The sequence below is a fragment of the Leuciscus leuciscus genome (genome assembly GCF_965113295.1).
Source record: "Leuciscus leuciscus genome assembly, chromosome: 24".
Classification (NCBI taxonomy): Eukaryota; Metazoa; Chordata; class Actinopteri; order Cypriniformes; family Leuciscidae; genus Leuciscus; species Leuciscus leuciscus.
The window spans coordinates 25,067,034-25,085,496 of NC_138723.1; the positions used below are offsets into that span (position 1 = coordinate 25,067,034).

Consider the following 18,463-nt stretch of genomic DNA (forward strand, 5'->3'; position numbering starts at 1 on the left):
ATATATATATAATTCAGAATGTAAAAAAAGAAGCAGGAATGAACTATATACATATCCTATATTGGATATTAACATCCAATAGTGTAAATCGCGGCAGCAGCTTCAGGTTGGTAATCCAAGGCATTGTTGTTTATCGTTACTTCCGGGGTTCTTCCCACCGGAGCCTCACTTTCGATTTCAAAATGGCGGCTGCGTGAAATCAGCGTATTATTTTGTTAACACTTTACAGTAAGGTCCCATTTGTTAACTTAGCTAACATCAACTAACAATGAGCAATACATTTGTTACAGTTTTTTATGCATCTTTGTTTAATGTTCTACAACTGTCCAGTGGTATGTTATTGGACATGATCATGTTAGCTCAGTTCCAACTTTTAATTTTCATAAGGTATTAGTAAATGTTGGAATTAACATTAAGATTAATACATGCTTTATAAGTATTTTTCATTGTTAGTTCATGTTAACTAATGTAGTTAACTAATGTTAATGAATTGAACCTGATTATAAAGTGTTACAACAAATTTAACACGATTCATGATTCAAGAAGTTATGCTCTGCGCATTACTACAAATAGAAATATAAACAGTACTGTTCTTCAATAAAAACAATTATTGAGGGAAAACAAAAAGCATGATTTTAGTTCACACCTTGATTTTATGTTTTTATTTTTAGCATTTTAATTTAGATTAGAGCTAAACTTTTTAATATGTAATAAAGGTTTGTAATGGAAATTATAATTAAATATATTATTATATATTTAATAATAATTTCCGTTCTGTGGCTCCCTTTGAAGTTTATTGAGGCCCCCTGGTTGAGAACCACTGATAGACACTCTTTTAAATGTTGTTTTTTGGTAAATTTTTTGTATAAATGAATGTGTATCCTTGATTATAAATGTATATATTTTAAATAATAATTAATTGTTTTGATTATATGCTAAATTAGATGTGGGTCAGGCGTAGATGATCAGGCCTCCCTGTTTCCCACCAGGCACGGAGCGAGACGTGTGACGTGCGGTTTGGTCTCACATCCCGCTTTCTCTCCCTGCTTGTTTCCCATCTGAGCCTGAGAGATAAAGCTGTTTAATTACAGTCCTCATTTATGGTCATGATCCCCTGTCAGATTTGTTTGGCTCCCCCAGAGGACACGATCTGAGCAGACTGCCACTGGAAGAGCACGGTAAAAGCGTCCCACCCCTCTGCCCGACTGCAGCCTTTGAGTGCACGTGTGATTAAGAGGGTACTGGGGAAAGTGAGAGCATTGTCTCGCTCTCTCCAGAGAGACGGTGCTCCGGTGTGTACAGAAGACTCCTGCACACTGCTGGGATCTGTAATTGATGGGATACTCGCGCACAGAGACACCCGAATTCCAATTAAAATGAAAATCTGTTTTCGTATAGAGACACATAATGAACCTCAATCTGCTGTGGATGGAGAAATGGAAATGTTATGATTGTTTTTATTATGATTTGATCTCCCTCTTTTCTCTTTCACTTTTAATTATTTATGAAATTAAAGTTTACTCTAAGCATTATTTCCAGTTTTGTTGAATAAGATGCAATGGGAAGAGTCATTATTCTGTCATTATTTACTCACCATCATGTCATTCCAACCCTGTATGACTTCCTTTCTTCCGGGGAGCACAAAACGTAAATGGTTGGAGAATATCATGCCACTTTTCAATATAATGAGCACTGGAACTGTCAAGCTCCAAATGACAAAAAAAGCACCATAAAAGTGTTCCATGCAATCCATGTTCAAGTAATATGATGGCTTTGAGTGAGGAACAGAATGAAATTTAAGTGGTTATTCAGCACATAACAAATCTTAACATCCTACTTGTGAATTCGTGAGAAAATGTACAATCAAATAATTCTTTGAGGTGGATCTTTTCAGTAAATTTGACCGTTATATTTGGCATGATATTGAAATTTGTTTCTTTTCTAAGTGCAACTTATTGATCCTTTTGTGAATGAATCATCCATGCATGTTTAATTTTTTACTTGTTTTTTGTTTTGTTTTTACATTAATTTGTATTAAAATGTGAAACGTCAGGTTTTACTCTAGTAACCTAATCAAGTCCACTTAATCTAGCACCACCCTACTTTTTCTTTTTCTTTTTTTGATCATCTGTTTTAGGGGATGGGCGATATACCGATATACACGATTAACCTTTTGAAATTTGTCAACCGGTAGAGATTTTGGACTATTGTCTCTATTGCAGTTATGCTCACGTAAAGTTGCCGTCTCAAAAGCTTATAGTTTGAATGCGTTTTTAAGCCTTGCTGTTTAAAAACAAGTGATTTTAAACCATTTAAGTCCATTTAGCAGTGAAAGAGAACTCATTTCGGTATATGCAATCTGAGAGACTGTTTTTGAGTGCACACACCTGAAACCCGCACACACAAAGCCACTGTTCATACAGTCCGTGAGTGCTGAACTTACCGCCTAGAGTTCTTTTTTGAGCCACACTGGGCTTGAACAGCCAAATACACACTTATATGTCAAAAAGCCAGTCTTTGTGAGTATCCTCATAAACAAAGTCGTTTATGTCATAAGAACATAAATGGTTGAGAAAAAAAAAGTGCATGTGTATCAGTATATTAGATCAGTGCGTTCGCTCTTAAAGTGACAGCAGCCTAATAAACCTGCTTTGTTCTATTGTAGGCCTTTATTTCTAGTGCTTACAATTTTCAGGTAGGTCTATTTCATATGTGTCTTTGTTCTATTGTATTTATTTTTTATTTTTTGTATTTCTTGTAATCATTTTCTTTGTTCCTATAGCACTGACTGTTTACTTGTCTTCAGAGAGCTTGTTTTTTTTTGTTCGTTTTTTAGGTTTAGTGTTTTTTTTTTTGTGATTTTGAAATTGGAAATGAGATTTATGAAATTTCTATTAAATTTAAATAGCAAAAAAACTTTATTTGAAGCAAACATAACTATATCATGATATATATCATCGTGAAATAAAATGATTCGTATCATGATATAAGATTTTGGTCATCTGTTTCATTCGGATGAAATCACAATCGTCATAAGACGAAAGAAATGATCTGTCGCTACTTCCATTACATTGCTATACTTTAAGCTGTTCAAGGGTAAAGTGTCAAGTGTTTAACAATTCACTAAGGAAGGATTTGCAGCTGCTGTGTTTGTCTTACTCTCGTTTTGTTTAAGTGCCTGAAAAAATATGCAAATGAGGTAATGTTGTGAATGTAGCCACAAAATCTGTGCTGAGTACAATTCAGACACCTGAATCAGATCTTGTCTGGATGTGTACCTGGTTATATGTGTGCCTTTTTCCCATCATTTGATTATTGTTTAATGTATGCAGTGATCAATGGAAAATGTACATGAACATCTCTTTTAAAGGAAACATACCGTAATAGTGCATTGATAACTGTGCCAGTCAGAGTTTTGTGAATAAAGCACAATCTATAATGAGCCTAATTTAAATAGAATGGAAGCATGTTTGTTCTGAAAAGAATAACAATGACTTCATTTAAATACTCACTGGGCATTTAGAGGCTGGTTTTAAACTTGTTTGCGAGCGGTTAGTGAATTAGAAGCAGTGAAATACTGCATGCAGAAGTTTACTCTTACTTCGCATCTTAAGATAGAAGATGATCAATAACAGATTGGAGATAATAAAAACAGCAGCGTATGTCTCTGTTCTCAGGGAGGATGTGTGCTGATGTGGTGTGCAGGCGGTTCATCTGTCAGACAGGAAGCTTGACAGTCTGTTGTTTGTTTCAGGACCTCCCACCATCTCCAGCACACAGACGCAGCAGGCGCTGTACGGGGAGAAGGGCCAGATCAAGTGCTTCATCCGCAGCACTCCTCCTCCGGACCGCATTGTGAGTCCTACAGTATCTAGCCATCTATCAATCAACCTATGTATTTGGTCAAAAATATTTCTGAATCATTAAATCAATACTCATTGTCCACTTACTTGTTGTGTTATTAAAATATAACATTATTATAATAATTATAAAATGTGATGTGATAATAAATATTTTATAATAATAATATTTTCCATCTATCATCTATCCTTTCCATCTATCAGTCATTCTATGTATTTAGTGGTCAAATATTTCTGAATCATGTCAGTAATATTCAAACATTATTTAATGTTGTCATTATTCAAATCAATATTTAATGTTACTCACATAATTTTTTTATATAATTAAAATATGATATTCAAATGTTAATAACAAAAGTGCTTATATACATTACCTTTTAAAAGTTTGGCATCAGGAAGATATTTTTTAATAAATTAATACTTTTGTTCATCAAGGGCGCATTAAAGTGATAAAAGTAACTGTAGAGACAAAAAAAAATGTTTCTACAAAAATATTAATCAGTACAGCTGTTTTCAATAACAAGAAATGCTACCAAATCAGCATATTAGAATGATTTCTGAAGGATCATGTGACTTTGAAGACTGGAGTAATGATGCTGAAAATTCAGCTTTGCCATCACTGAAATAAATTCAATTTTGAAATATATTCAACTAAAACAGTTATCTTAAATTTTAATCATATTTCACAATATTTATGTTTTCCTGCATTTTTGATCAGCATCAAAGACTTCTTTCAAAAGCCTTTAAAAAATCTTATCAACTCCTAAGATTTTGAGTGCTACTCGAGACTACCATCTATTTTGATGATAAACAGTTAAGAGGAGCAAAATATGACTCCATGAAAAAGGTTGATGCTTTTAGACTTTAGATTTCAGGTCTTTTAAAGCATTGAAGATCTATTGAACAGGATTTATCACTTGAGTGTCTGGGTTTATTTCAGTGGTTTGAGTCCCTTTAACAGAACACCGTCTCATACAGCGTCTCTGATGGGTGTATGCGTGCGCAAAAAAAAAAAAAAAGGTTGTTTATAGAACTTAAATAATAAGGGAACATGTTTTTTAAAGTTGAATTCCTTTTCTTAAAGTAAATGTCTTGACTGAATTTAAAATGTCAAGTTGCCATGACTTCTGCTGTAATATTAAATGATATTATAATTATTTATAGCAACTCAAAGAATCAGAGTTTTATGCAACATTAAATGGTTAGTTTTATTATGTGCTTAAACTCATGTTTTCTAGATGAATGTGAAGGAGACTAAAGTACTTGTTGTCCAAAACTATTGACAACATCACGTGACCTCTCACGAGGCAAAAAAAAAAAAAAAAACCTTTGTGAAATACCACCACACACAGACCTTTAACACTTGCATGAAACAATCAATCACTTTAAATCGAGGAACAAACTCCTCCTGACATCACAGACCAACGAGTGTAAATCAAATTGGCAAACCGTCAGACAATGCAACCGTATTAATTATTCATGACTCGATGCATGCTGGGAAGAAGCAGAATGGACTGAACCGCAAAAGCATTTTTTCATTCTAGGCCTATTTGAACTAAAAAGTGCATTAATCCAACTGACCTGCTGTGCTTGTGGGCTCGACTTTAGAAAACAGAGTATTTCGTAATAGCAGAACTGCACTGAAATGCTTTACTTGTGTTCCTGAAAGTTGTAAGAATTTTGGAATAGTAAGTCCCCCCCCACACACACACCATAAAATGATATAAACAATATTTATTTATCAGCATTATTTACAGAATTTTTTATTTTATGCAGGCATGGTCGTGGAAAGAAACAGTGCTGGAATCAGGAACATCAGGCCGTTATACCGTGGAGACCGTGAGCACAGAGGAAGGTGTCATCTCCACCCTCACCATGAGTAACATCGTCCCTGCTGACTTCCAAACCATCTACAACTGCACCGCCTGGAACAGTTTCGGCTCTGACACCGAGATCATTCGCCTCAAAGAGCAAGGTAATAATCAAGTTACGTGCGTGCGTGCGTGTGCCTCAAGTGTGTGCGAGTCTGTTTTACTCGCGTCTCGCAGTGATTAAGTACCCTGACTTGATTTTTCAGGGCATTAGGGCAAAGACTGGATCATAGTCTGTTTATTCAGGTAAATGTCACCTACTTAAATCTGTGGATTTCCTTAATGGAATTCTGACATATTCAGAACTTCCATTTGTGATCCAATTTAAAAAGCCCTTAATCCTTTTTACTTGCCTTTATGATTTCTTTGAAATATTTTAATGAAATTAGATGGTATTTTTTATTCAAATGCTGGCCCATTTTCCTTTAGTAAAGCTGATTCCCAAGGTGCAGAGCTGAGTTATTCAAAGAGGTCAGCTCATCCCCGTAGGATTTAATCGAAGACTCTTGGAACACGACTTCATTATGTCTCCTCAAGTGACAAACAGGCTCCTGATCCGGACTGTGCACGTTGCATGGGTTCTACATTCTGTCACTGGTTGTCTGATGATCCCAGCGGTTCTGTGTTCTCCTTAGGGTCTTTGCGCTTGGCTGTCATCATTGGGGTTGCAGTGGGAGCTTTCCTGGCTCTCATCGTCCTCATTGGGACCCTGGGGGCTTTCTGCTGCGCTCGAGTGCAGAGGAGTAAGTGAGCTCGTTGTTTCTACAGAGACAGAAAACACAGAGGCGACTCGCCCTGCACGTCCACTGAGACACCCAGCGTTTTTAGACTCAACTTGCGATGTAGTATTGCACGTTGTAGCACAACTTCATCCACACACGCACTAATTAATAGGAGCACTGCTTAACTACATTTTCCTGTAGCATGACGTCAGCTGAGATGTTGTCAAAATTAGTGTTGTTTTCCAACAATTAGCAGTGTAGCGTGACATAACACTGCATCGCTCTTTTTTAAATTATATTGCACAAAGCTGAGCAAACTCTCCTGGAAAGTCTGAAATGAATATAATTAAAAAATACATGAATAATTAAAATAAATAATAAAAAGATTTAGCTATATAAATATATATATAGTAACACTTTAGTTTAGGGTCCAATTCTCACTATTAACTAGTTATTCTCACTATTAACTCTATATATATAGTATTCAATTGAAATTGCATGATTAGTTTGGTGTAGTTAGCTACTTAAACCTGTAATGCAGCTACATCTGTTCAAAAGGGAGGCTTGACAGTAGTTGAGCTCCTTTAAGGTTCCAGTAGCTTGTAGCTCAGCCACATTTTCCTCATCACTGTACCACACAATGATAAGAGCACACCCGCAGCTTACTCACGTCTTAGTCTATCTGAGGTCTTTATTGTCTTATCTTTCTGTTCGCAAATTGCCTCCATTAGCGGTGAGCTCCAGCTCCTTACCAGCAGCAGCCTGACTTTATCTGGCCAGGACTGTAAAGACCTCATTTTTTACCAAGTGATATTTCTTTCTTTGCATGTTGTGACCGTGCTCCACAGAGGACATGCACCTGGTGATGTCATCACTCCCAGTGTCACTCTCCTCTCGGCAGCGAGAGCTCTCCGGCACGTTAAAAGGCGAAAGTAAGCCCTTCTCTCACCTCTTTCACATTAGTCGCCATGTTCTGGGAAAATATACATGCATGTTGTTCACGAGCGAGTGCTGCACATTCACGAGTCTCAGAATCATGTCAAAGCTCAGCAGAAGCTGTATATATTGTGGTATATTGGGATTATATATGTGGTATATATTGTCAGGATATTGTGTGGTTTGCGTCACTATGGCTAATCAGAATGATTTCTGCCAGATCTCAAAGGGGTCGTATCCGCTAAAAATGACATTCGAGTGGAGATTGTCCATAAGGACCATAATGCAGCCAGAGAACCGGAAGAACACAGCAACATGAAGCAAATGATGGTGAGTTTGCACTCCTAATCACCCTTCTCCACTTCTCTCTTACCTCCTTTACATCTGGTTAGCATTCTTCTCAGTTATTCTGATGTTATCAGCTCCCAGTGCAGGTGTAAATTGGCCCCTATAGAGCTTCAAAGCCGAGCTAGAAACGTTTACGTACACATACGTATGTTTTGAGTCAGAAAATGTCTAATTTTTTTGTTGTAATGTTCTAATATTGCTTGTAGTTTGTCACTAGGTGCAATCACATTATTGGTCTTCTCACAAATGAAATAAATTGCCAGTAAAATTCTAATTTAATTCTATTTTTACAAGGAATCTTTTTTCTTACTATACATTCTGAAGAGGAACGTGTTTATATATAAATATTAGCAGTGCTACATCATGAACCAGATGAACGATTATCAGTGCATAAAGTAAACTCAGTCAGAATGATGCCAATTTTGACACTGTTTCCCCACACATCGTATTTTATTATGTGCCTGGAATGATCACATCTTCACTACCATTGGTAGTCACTGAATTGTTTGCATAAATAATTGCTGCTAATTTGCATAAAGCTATAATTTTCTCAACCTTTTTGAGTCGCTGGACACAACCACGTCACTGTCACTATCGCCAGTTTCTTGTCAAGTCCTCGCTTTAAGTCTCTGTCAGAGTAAAGTTTTTTTTTTGGGGGGGGGGGGGGGGGGGGGGTTGTCAGCTTCCTTCCCATCTACCCCTGCAGAACTCAAATCACAGCACTGCAGTATCCCTGAACTTTGACCAGGTTCAGATCAGACCACAGCTTTGATGGAATTTCTGTTCTTGCTAGATGCTGAAATTCTCCTGTACATGCTAACAGGCTGAAATCAATACCAGTCACTGGTGCTTCAGCACACATCTACTGCATCATCTCACTTTCTCTCTGCTTTTAGATGGAGAGATCCGAGTTTCAGCAAGAATCGGTGTTAAAACAGTTGGAGGTCCTGCAGGAGGAGGAGAGGGAGCTACAACACATTAAGGTGATGAACAGAGGGATGGAGATATGGGGGGAAGAACTCTGCAGGACTCACATCTGTCACCATTAAAGAACCCCTGAGAGTCATTTCTCCATCACACTCATAAAAAACTGATTTAATACAACAGCCGCGTAATCTCACAGAATCTAATAAAGCAGAGTTGGGAACTCACGCTCTCTGACTTGTTTCAGAATTCCTGGCCATGTTCTTTTTCTTTACTGAGTCTGTTAAAGAAATGTTCCTAAATGGACGTGTTGTCATACTGACTGACTGCATGTCAGATCTCCAGTGCGCAAGTTTTCATTATGTTCTCTGGTAATTGAGAGTATACTGAGACGTTTGGTTGAATGTGCATGCTAATTAGTTTATGAAAGCCGCTTGGCTGTCTGGAACTTTTGCCTGGAACTTTTCAGCCCTTTAGATCATTTCAAAAGCTCAATATTTCAAGGACTTGTTAAGATATTTGGAATATGCACATTTAAGGCACTGCATCCATCATTAGTCAAATGTGCTTAGGCAAGCGTAACTAACAAGAGATGGAAACTTTGACTTGTGACTTTCTATTGAGTGGCATTTGCAGAGAGAAAAACCTTTATCAAAGATAAAACATATTCATTCCTTTAGATAAGTATGAAATGATATATTATTATAAGTATTTTAAATTAATTGTCTTGCAACAGGGTTTGAAAATCTAACCTACAGCATAAAAAAATTACCACAGGGATTTTAGGATTTTAGACTTTTTATCAGCATAAACAGTCTGTTCCTTACCATCAGTATTTAACGCAATCATGTAACTCGTTTGAAGAATATGAATGGTGAATTGTGTTACATTTGGAAGCAATCAGACTTACGATTTTCAGCTGCCAGACAATAAAACAAGTGTAAAAATTCTATAGATTCAAGAACCAAGCCTATGGCGTCCCTAAAAGGGCGAGGGGATGGAAAAATATGAGATGGGAGGAAAAAAAATATTTTGATGCCTTTGCATTGTCCTGCATTGTTTCGCGTTCCTTTGGTAATCTTTGCGGTAGCGGAGTGAACATGGAAACATATGAGATGGGAGGAAAAATTATACTTAAATGCTTTTATTTTCTTTTGCAAAAGTCTTGCATTCCCCCAAGATACTTTATCTTTTGAGGAGCACAACACCTTTGCAAAGAGAATACAATGTTTCTCAGGGGAACGCAAAACTTTTGCAAAATGAACAAAGTTCCTTAAGGGAACGCAAAACTTTTGGGAAAATGTAAAAGCATTTAAATAAATTTTTCTCTATTTAAATATATATTTTTCCTATCATAGAGACTTGAAAGTAGACTTGGACCAGTCGTGGTGAGTTTTTTGAAGGGGCACTCAAGAAAATCAAGTAAAAAATAAGTAAAAAATCAACTTGGTGATCCTATTTTCTACCAACAACCACACTTGCCTTAACAATCCCTCTAAGGCAAAATTGTCATCAACCATCAATCTTCCATTCCATCTAGTACGATAAGCCATTGGCCCCCAATCAGAGAGGTGTGGCCTTGACTCTGACAGCAGTAAAAGTGAACACCATACATTTTTTTTTTTTTCAGGAATCCTTGAGTTATTTCACCTCAGCACTCACACAAGGCCGCTAGGATTAAAAAGAGAGAGCAGATATATGTTATCTATATAGAAATTGGCCAAAAATAAAATGTGAGTGAATTTTTATGGAGATTATTTCGCATATTTAATACCGACATGAAGCGTCAAGGCCCATTTAATTAGCTGATAACAGGATTTGACTGTTTATGCTGGAGATGACTGTTTCACACCACTAAACCATGTAATCTTCTTAGCGTGGGACAGTTATCAGTCTGTTCCCTAATTTCCATGTCACGCTGCCTATAATTAGTGTGAGCTGAACTTGACCTTGGCTTTTTACAGCTAACAAATACATGAGAGGAAAATTACAGTTTCCTTTTTCTTTTTCTCTCATTTAGCTTTTAATTCAGGCTGAAAGGTGTATACTATAAAAGTTCTGTAATATAAATCATTGTTTGCTAAAGTGAATAATTGTGTTAACAGTTTTTTGGATAAACATATTATTTAGATGGCAAGCTTCATGCAAACATCCAAATGTCCACAAACAAAAAGAAAGATTAATTTGATGTGTTTAATGATTTATTGACTTCTTTGAGTCGAGAATTCATTAATTTTTTTAGTGTGTTATTTCAGCAGAAAATACTCTGTTTTATTTACATATCAGCCACAGTTTAACTTACATTATATATGCTACCATAGCGCTGCGCCATGCATATGTATTTTAAGTCATTGTCAGTCTTTTTCCGATTACTTATTTGAATAGAAAGTGTGCAAATAATTAACTCTTTCCTTGCCAGAGTTTTTGTTTTTAAAAGGTGCCAGCCACCACCAGCATTTTTTATCATTTTCTCAAAAATGTCATGGCCCCCAGAATATTTTGTTGTATTAATATGTAGTATATCAAAAGAAAGAACAGAGCCTCTGCTTTGAAATAAAAAGAAAAAATCTTCTAGCTTCACACATTCTTTTTTTATCAACACTTGAATGTGGGTAAATTTCATTAAAAAAAGCAACATTCTAATCAAAAAGCTGAGAATTTTTTATTTTTGTCGAAGACTACATTCAGATGGGATTCAGAACGATGATCAAAACGTCTCAGGTTACGAATGTAACCTATGTTCCCTGAGAACAGGGAACGAGACACTACGTCATTGACGCTTTGGGCAACGCCTCAGGCGTGACAGGTGTCTGAAATCAAATATCAACTCACAGCAATCATGTTGACCGGCGACAGCCCGTGAATCATCAGCTTGATTGATTAACGCGCGACCTGGATGTATAAAAGGGAGCCTTGCACACATGACAACATCCTATCATCTGAAGGGACTGTTTGGTAGGCAGGAAGGCCCCGATGCATGGCAGGGAGACGTAGTGTCTCGTTCCCTGTTCTCAGGGAACATAGGTTACATTCGTAACCTGAGACGTTCCCTTTCGAAGGGAACTCGAAACTACGTCATTGACGCTTTGGGGAACGAAATACCCACTCCGCCATGCTGAGGGGAGTGCATGCCCAAAGGCAGTGACAACTGTCAGAACCAGTAATTCAGAAAACACTGGAACCACTCACCCTTAGGTCACATCGGGCTGTCAGTGACAGCACTCCCTACCGGTCATAGCCCAAGCTAATGAAGCAAGAAACCACCAGAACATAGTTAATGGGGGGTATATCAGGGCCAGCTCAAAGGCTTAGGACCACAACTTCCAACAGAAGGGGTCACTTCTAGGGAGTGTGGCTAGGGGACCCAAGGGACCCCCAGCCAGTCACTATTCAGGGGAACGTGCCACCTGAAATGCCACCAGGCAGGCCTGACCTGGTGTCACTACATAAGACACTACAGTCTGGTCACTTCCTGTCTGTCCGAAGACAGAGCCTCTGGACACTTGCCTTTAGGAAAGGCATCCAACCCGAGGGACTGCGAAGCAGGCAGTGAACCACTCAGCCCGGATCTCAGAGACGGGATATCCTGGAGAGTATGACTCAGCATAGTGCTTTACAACCCTTGCCAGCGAGGGGAGTTTCTCTACTCGATCCACAGATCTACCCAGTGTTTGTGTCTCAAAACACTGAGGAGGCCTGCGAGGGCCTAGGACTGAAATGCCACCAGGCAGGCCTGACCTGGTGTCACTACATAAGACACTACAGTCTGGCCACTTCCTGTCTGTCTGAAGACAGAGCCTCTGGACACTTGCCTTAAGGTATGACTCAGCATATCGCTTTACAACCCTTGCCAGCGAGGGGAGTTTCTCTACTCAATCCATGGGTCTACCCAGTGCTCGCTCTGAACACTGTCCTATGTGGGGAGCTCCAGTACGTGAGAGCTCCTACTCAGGAAGGCCGGTGAGGCCTGTAACCTGGCAACCACAGTAGGTGGGAGCTCGTATCAGGAAGGCCGGTGAGGCCTGTAACCTGGCGACCACAGTAGGTGGGAGCTCGTATCAGGAAGGCCGGTGAGGCCTGTAACCTGGTGACCACAACATGTGGGAGCTCAAATTCAGGAAGGCCGGAGGGGCCTGTAACCTGACAGTCACACAATGTGGGGCTACCTTAAGAAAGGCCTACCTGTAACCACATAATGTGGGAGATAGCTTGAAAGGGAGGCGCCTGTCGTAAGACATTGCGACAGAAGTCGCATCTAGAGTGGGACCCAAGGCGAATAACCGGAGTCTGAGCCGTGTAAGAAAGGGAACGAAGCGGACAGCGCATAACCCTTACCATAAATAGGATTCTAGAAAGTACACGACACAAAAGTGTGTGTGCTTAGCCATTCCGAATCCAAGAAGGCCTGGTGAGGCCTCTAACCTGGTGACCACAGCATGTGGGAGCTCATACTCAGGAAGGCCGGTGAGGCCTGTAACCTGGTGACCGCAGTAGGTGGGAGCTCATATCAGGAAAGCCTATGAGGCCTGTAACCTGACGACCACAGCTTGTGGGAGCTCATACTCAGGAAGGCCGATGAGGCCTGAAACCTGGTGACCACAACCTGTGGGAGCTTACTTTCAGGAAGGCCTGATAAGGCCTGAAACCTGACAACCACACCATGTGGGGGCTTTTCAGAAAGGCCATAAGTATGGATTTTAGAAAGTACATGAAACGAAAGTGCGTGTACTTAGCCATTCCGAATCCAGGAAGGCCTGGTGAGGCCTCTAACCTGGCGACCACAGCATGTGAGAGCTATACTCAGGAAGGCCGGTAAGGCCTGTAACCTGGTGACCACAGTGTGTGGGAGCCCATCAGGATGTGGAGGTTAGCTAGAGAAAGGCGTCTGTCGAAGCATGCTTCGAAAACAGAACGCATCTAGAGTGGGACCCGAGGTGAAAGACCGGGGTCTGAGCCACATAGGAAGGGACCGAAGCAAAAAGCGCATGACCCTTATCATAAAATATAGATTTTAGAAAGTACACAAGACGTTCAGTCGTGTGACTTACCATAAGTATGGGTTTAAGAAGGTACGGAGCGTACGTACCAGAATAAGAAAAATAGATGAAGTAAAGGTGCATGTACTTCATCACTCTATATTCAGGAAGGCCTAGTGAGGCCTATAACCTGACGACCACAGTAAGTGGGAGCTCATCCTCAGGAAGGCCGCTGAGGCCTGTGACCTGATGACTACAGAATGTGGGAGCTCGTATCCAGGAAGACCGGAGAGGCCTGTAACCTGGCAACCACAGCATGTGGGAACCCATGATCAGGAAGGCCAGATGAGGCCTGTAACCTGATAGTCACCTATACCCTAGCGACCACAGTGAGTGGGAGTTCACATTCAGGAAGGCCTGGTGAGGCCTGCAACCTGACATGTGAAAACTCATAACCAGGAATGCAGAAGAGGCCTGAAGCCTGGTGACCACTGAATGTGGGAGCTTAGTACTCAGGAGGGCGGAGAGACCTGTAACATGGCGACCAAAGCATGTGGGAGCTCATATTCAACCACAGTATGTGGGCGCTCATACTCAACCACAGTATGTGGGAGCTCCTATTCAGGAAGGCCTAGTGAGGCCTATGACCTGATAACCACGGTATGTAGGAGCTCATATCACCCACGGGGGTGGTGGTGGCGCAATGGATAAGACACATGCCTTTGGTGTGAGAGACCCGGGTTCGAATCCACTGTGAGACACCAATGTGTCCCTGAGCAAGACACTTAACCCCTAGTTGCTCCAGAGGCGTGCGACCTCTGACATGTATAGCAATTGTAAGTCGCTTTGGATAAAAGCGTCAGCTAAATGAATAAATGTAAATGTAAATGTAAATATTCAACCACAGCCTGGTGAGGCCTCTGACCTGATAACCACAGTATGTGGGAGCTCATATTCAACCACAGCATGTGGGAGCTCATATTCAGGAAGGCCTGGTGAGGCCTCTAACCTGATAACCACAGTATGTGGGAGCTCATATTCAACCACTGAATGTGGGAGCTGATATTCTAGAAGGCCTGGTGAGGCCTCTGACCTGATAACCACGGTATGTGGGAGCTCATATTCAGGAAGGCCTGGTAAAGCCTATTACCTGAACACCACATTGTTCTTTTTTTTTCTTTTTTTATAGGGACTGTCTGGTCAAGGAGGCCTGCTAAGGCCTACTACCTGCCATACAGCCTCTAAAAAAAACCTTTAATTTTAGATTTTTACCTTCTTACCATAACATGCCCCAAACTCTATACAGGATACGTGGTCTGCAAGAGAAACAGAAATATGTTATTTGCGCACAAAAAACATTTCACAAAAAGACCAGACAGTACACCTGCGGCGTGTGGAGTAAAGACACGTCAGGAATCCCTATTTTTAAAGAGCACCTGAGCTCACCACTTACATGCCTGAAAGAGGCGCTCCTACTAACCAGGTCGAGGAGGGCCATCAGACATGATACTCATCATAGGCCCAGCCCCAAGCCTGATGTAAGAAACGCCTGGGGAACGTTAGGAGAAGGCTTCCGGGGAGATTATCCCTAGCGCCGCTGAGTGCGCTTTTCCTGGATAACCTCCCTCAGGTCCTTCTTCCTGCAGGAGTTGCGTCTCCTCTGTGACCTGCTCCGGGCAGGAGGAGGCGCACGAGAGGAGACACTGGCCCTCTGGGCCTGTCTATGGCCCTCAGACCAAGACGGACCAGGCCTTGCCGCCTGCTTGGGTGCGGACTCGGATCTCAGCGGAATGCAGCTTTTAAAAGCAGCTGAGCGCGCCCTCGCCTCCCTGAACTTTTCAACCACCGTCTGAACGGAGGGGCCAAAAAGTTCAGCGGGCGAAACCAGCGAATCGAGGAGAAAGGTCTTCTCTTTCTCCCCGATGTCAGCCAGGTTAAGCCACAGATGCCTCTCCGTGGCCACCATAGCCGCCATTGACCGACCAATCGCGGCAGCAGATTGTCTGGTGGCCCGGAGAGCAAGATCCGTGGTACGGCGCAGCTCAGTGACCGCCTCAGGGGATAGTCCTGTCCCCTGGTCGAGATCCCGCAGCAGGTCGGCCTGGTACGCCTGTAACACAGCAAGTGTGTGCAGAGCAGCACCGGCCTGACCCGCTGCTGTGTATGCTCTGCCATTCAAGCGCGAAGTTGTTTTTAGCGGCTTGGATGGCAGGGTAGGAGCTCTTAGTGTCGAAGCCTGCCCAGAGACGAGATAGTTAGCCAACGTCTCGTCAACTGGCGGCATCGACACATACCCATGCTCTGCGATTCCATCCACAGCAGCGAAACTACCCCGCTGATGTGGATGAATACGGGCAGAGTATGGGTTCTTCCATGCCTTCTTGATCTCAGTATGGAGATCCGGAAGGAATGGAAGGCTCACCTGAGCTGGTGGCCTATGGCTGGGAAGAAACCGATCGTCGAGACGGCCACGAGCGGTCTCTTCCCTAACGCGCCTCCACGGCAGCTGTAATCTGTCGGTAGCGCGCCCCATAACGTCCACCAGCTCCGCATACACAGGGCAGGATGGTTGAGATGGCTCGGTCTCCGCCTGACTGACAGCATCATCAACCATAACCTGCCCGTCCGAAAGAGCACCAGCTGCAGACGCATTAGGGGATAACGATTCACCCTCGTCAGTGGACGAACAGTCTGAGAGGTTAACCTCCCTCTCAAGACGATCGGCCAGCTCCAGCTGAGAACCCCATGATAAAAGTCGCCGCTGAGCCTCAGCCCGAGCGGGACCCGTACCACGGGGCTCAGATGCTGACACCTCCTCCCTCGAGAAAAGGGTCAGACGAGAGCGGAGAGTCTTTAATGAAAAACTCTCGCAATTTGCACAAGAAGCTCTCAACCCAAAAGAAGCTTCACCCAAACAGAAGACGCACAGATCATGTGTGTCACCCGGCGTCAAATATCTTGGGCACTGGTCTGCACATTTACGAAAGCTCTGCTTTTTCTCTGCGCGTTTCATTTCCTCTCTGAAGCGATATTCTAAATCAGACAAACAGTCCCTGAAGACGAAAAGATGTTGTCATGTGTGCAAGGCTCCCTTTTATACATCCAGGTCGCGCATTAATCAATCAAGCTGATGATTCACGGGCTGTCGCCGGTCAACATGATTGCTGTGAGTTGATATTTGATTTCAGACACCTGTCACGCCTGAGGCGTTCCCCAAAGCGTCAATGACGTAGTGTCGAGTTCCCTTCGAAAGGGAACATAGATCGAGTCCATCAACACCCCCAAAGCTTCACAGTCCCATAGCTCGTCCTGGGTCGACATTTCATTCAGTAACGTTAGGAAGTTTTGATTTATATGCTGTTTAATGTTGATGATCGTGCCATTTGCTTATATATGCTATCGCTTGATTCTGCTTCTTTTTCGCCTGTGTTTTGATCTGGAGATTCAGTACTCTTTCAGAAGATGGGTCATAGCTCCCCCCTAGCGTATAACAGTGAAAACACAGAAAGCCTGAAAATTCTGTCAATGGCGGGGAAGCGTTGTCTCATAAATGACGGAAATTTCCGTCAATAGCTGGGAAAGAGTTAAATGATTGATGAAATGTATTTATTTATATCTAATAGGATCCAACCAATGGATACTACAGTGTGAACACCTTCAAAGAGCAGACGACCCCGACCATTTCTCTGACAGCCAACCAGAACACAGAGGTCCGAAACCCTGCCACGGCGACCCTCGGAAAGCACCGCGTCCCCACCGGCATGTCTTACACCAATATCTACAACACGCTGGGTGCCGGTCCCAACCGCCTATACGACTACAGCCAGCGTTTCGTGCTGGGCATGGGCAGCAGCTCCATCGAACTGTGCGAACGCGAGTTCCAGAGGGGATCTCTGAGCGACTCCAGCTCGTTCCAGGACACGCAGTGCGACAGCAGTGTCAGCAGCTACAGCAAGCAGGATGGATACGTGCAGTTCGACAAAGCTAGCAAAGCCTCTGTGTCGTCCTCATCCCACTACTCACAGTCGTCGTCCCAAAACTCAGACCTGACCCGGCCGCTGCAGAAACGAATGCAGACGCACGTTTAACGTGAGCATCGTATATGTGTTTTTGAACGAACACTAAAGGTGAGTCACCTGTGCTTCATGCATCATTCGTGGACAAATTCAAGCGTCGCTAGCTTGGAAAGACAATACCGACATCTCATTTTTCTGTATATTTTGAAATGTAACGTGTTTTTTAGATCTCGTATTCTTTGTGGAAGGCTTGCGAGTTTGTTTTTTGGATGTTGTTTTATAACATGACAATCAGGAGTCCATACACACAATCGCCATTGACTATCACGATGAGCCGATCTAATCTGTTCCGCGCAGCCTGGGATCCGGTTCCTGGCAGTCGGATGCGGGGAAAACTCAAGGCTTGTATCCGTTTTTTTTTATTTTATAAGGAGCCAAACTTGGGCCGTTTTGTAGTTCTTCTGCTGTGGCCCAAAGCACAAGGGTGTCTGTTCAATGCCAACCGCAGTGTTTCTCTGCTGATAAAGAAATCTAAACGAGAGGATGAATTATCCTCCTGAGGTCATCGCTGAAAATTATCATTCTGTGCTTTTCTAAAGACTGTAAGATAGATATCACTTGTGTGCACTAAAATGTTTTTTATTCATCTCTCTCCGTGGTCTCTCGTCTTTATTATTTCATGCTTTGTGTTTTTTTTTTTTTTCAATGCTATGCGAATGTGTGGCCAAACTGCATGTGTGGAGAGTTCTTCAGGAGCTTTTGCTAACGTGGACAGCGTAGTGTTTACATGCCAGAGACCAGAATGTAAAT

At 41.9% G+C, this 18,463-nt stretch overlaps 2 protein-coding genes and 2 long non-coding RNA genes across 4 annotated transcripts in view; 1 reads left to right on the plus strand and 3 right to left on the minus strand.

Moving 5' to 3' along the window:
* The window catches only part of kirrel3a (kirre like nephrin family adhesion molecule 3a), a 136,568-nt gene extending 118,267 nt beyond the window's left edge, over window positions 1-18,301 (plus strand). Inside the window, exons 10-16 of the mRNA XM_082157840.1 lie at window positions 3,755-3,855; window positions 5,637-5,835; window positions 6,367-6,474; window positions 7,302-7,385; window positions 7,610-7,719; window positions 8,634-8,720; window positions 17,261-18,301. Coding sequence (XP_082013966.1) covers window positions 3,755-3,855; window positions 5,637-5,835; window positions 6,367-6,474; window positions 7,302-7,385; window positions 7,610-7,719; window positions 8,634-8,720; window positions 17,261-17,725 — 1,154 coding nt within the window. The 3' untranslated portion in view covers window positions 17,726-18,301. The remainder of the gene's footprint in view (window positions 1-3,754; window positions 3,856-5,636; window positions 5,836-6,366; window positions 6,475-7,301; window positions 7,386-7,609; window positions 7,720-8,633; window positions 8,721-17,260) is intronic.
* The window catches only part of LOC309489275, a 251,524-nt gene continuing 244,184 nt past the window's right edge, over window positions 11,124-18,463 (minus strand). The window contains exons 2-3 of the long non-coding RNA XR_014202379.1: window positions 11,245-11,377; window positions 11,124-11,202 (exon numbers count right to left, since the gene is read on the minus strand). This is a non-coding gene — a long non-coding RNA (uncharacterized lncRNA). The remainder of the gene's footprint in view (window positions 11,203-11,244; window positions 11,378-18,463) is intronic.
* On the minus strand, window positions 12,534-14,001 carry LOC309489713. Its single transcript, XR_014202488.1, has 3 exons — window positions 13,251-14,001; window positions 12,691-13,139; window positions 12,534-12,635 (listed from the first exon to the last, which is right to left on the minus strand). It is a non-coding gene; the product is annotated as an uncharacterized lncRNA (long non-coding RNA).
* LOC309489738 (uncharacterized protein) lies at window positions 14,738-16,240 on the minus strand. Its single transcript, XM_082158595.1, has 2 exons — window positions 14,910-16,240; window positions 14,738-14,814 (listed from the first exon to the last, which is right to left on the minus strand). Exon 1 carries the CDS (start codon window positions 16,168-16,170, stop codon window positions 15,226-15,228), a length of 945 nt encoding a protein of 314 aa, XP_082014721.1. The 5' UTR covers window positions 16,171-16,240; the 3' UTR covers window positions 14,738-14,814; window positions 14,910-15,225.

What these genes read in the sequence shown, in the direction of transcription:
- LOC309489738 (XM_082158595.1), bottom strand. Translation starts at nt 16,170, where the DNA reads ATGGGGCGCGCTACCGACAGATTACAGCTGCCGTGGAGGCGCGTTAGG.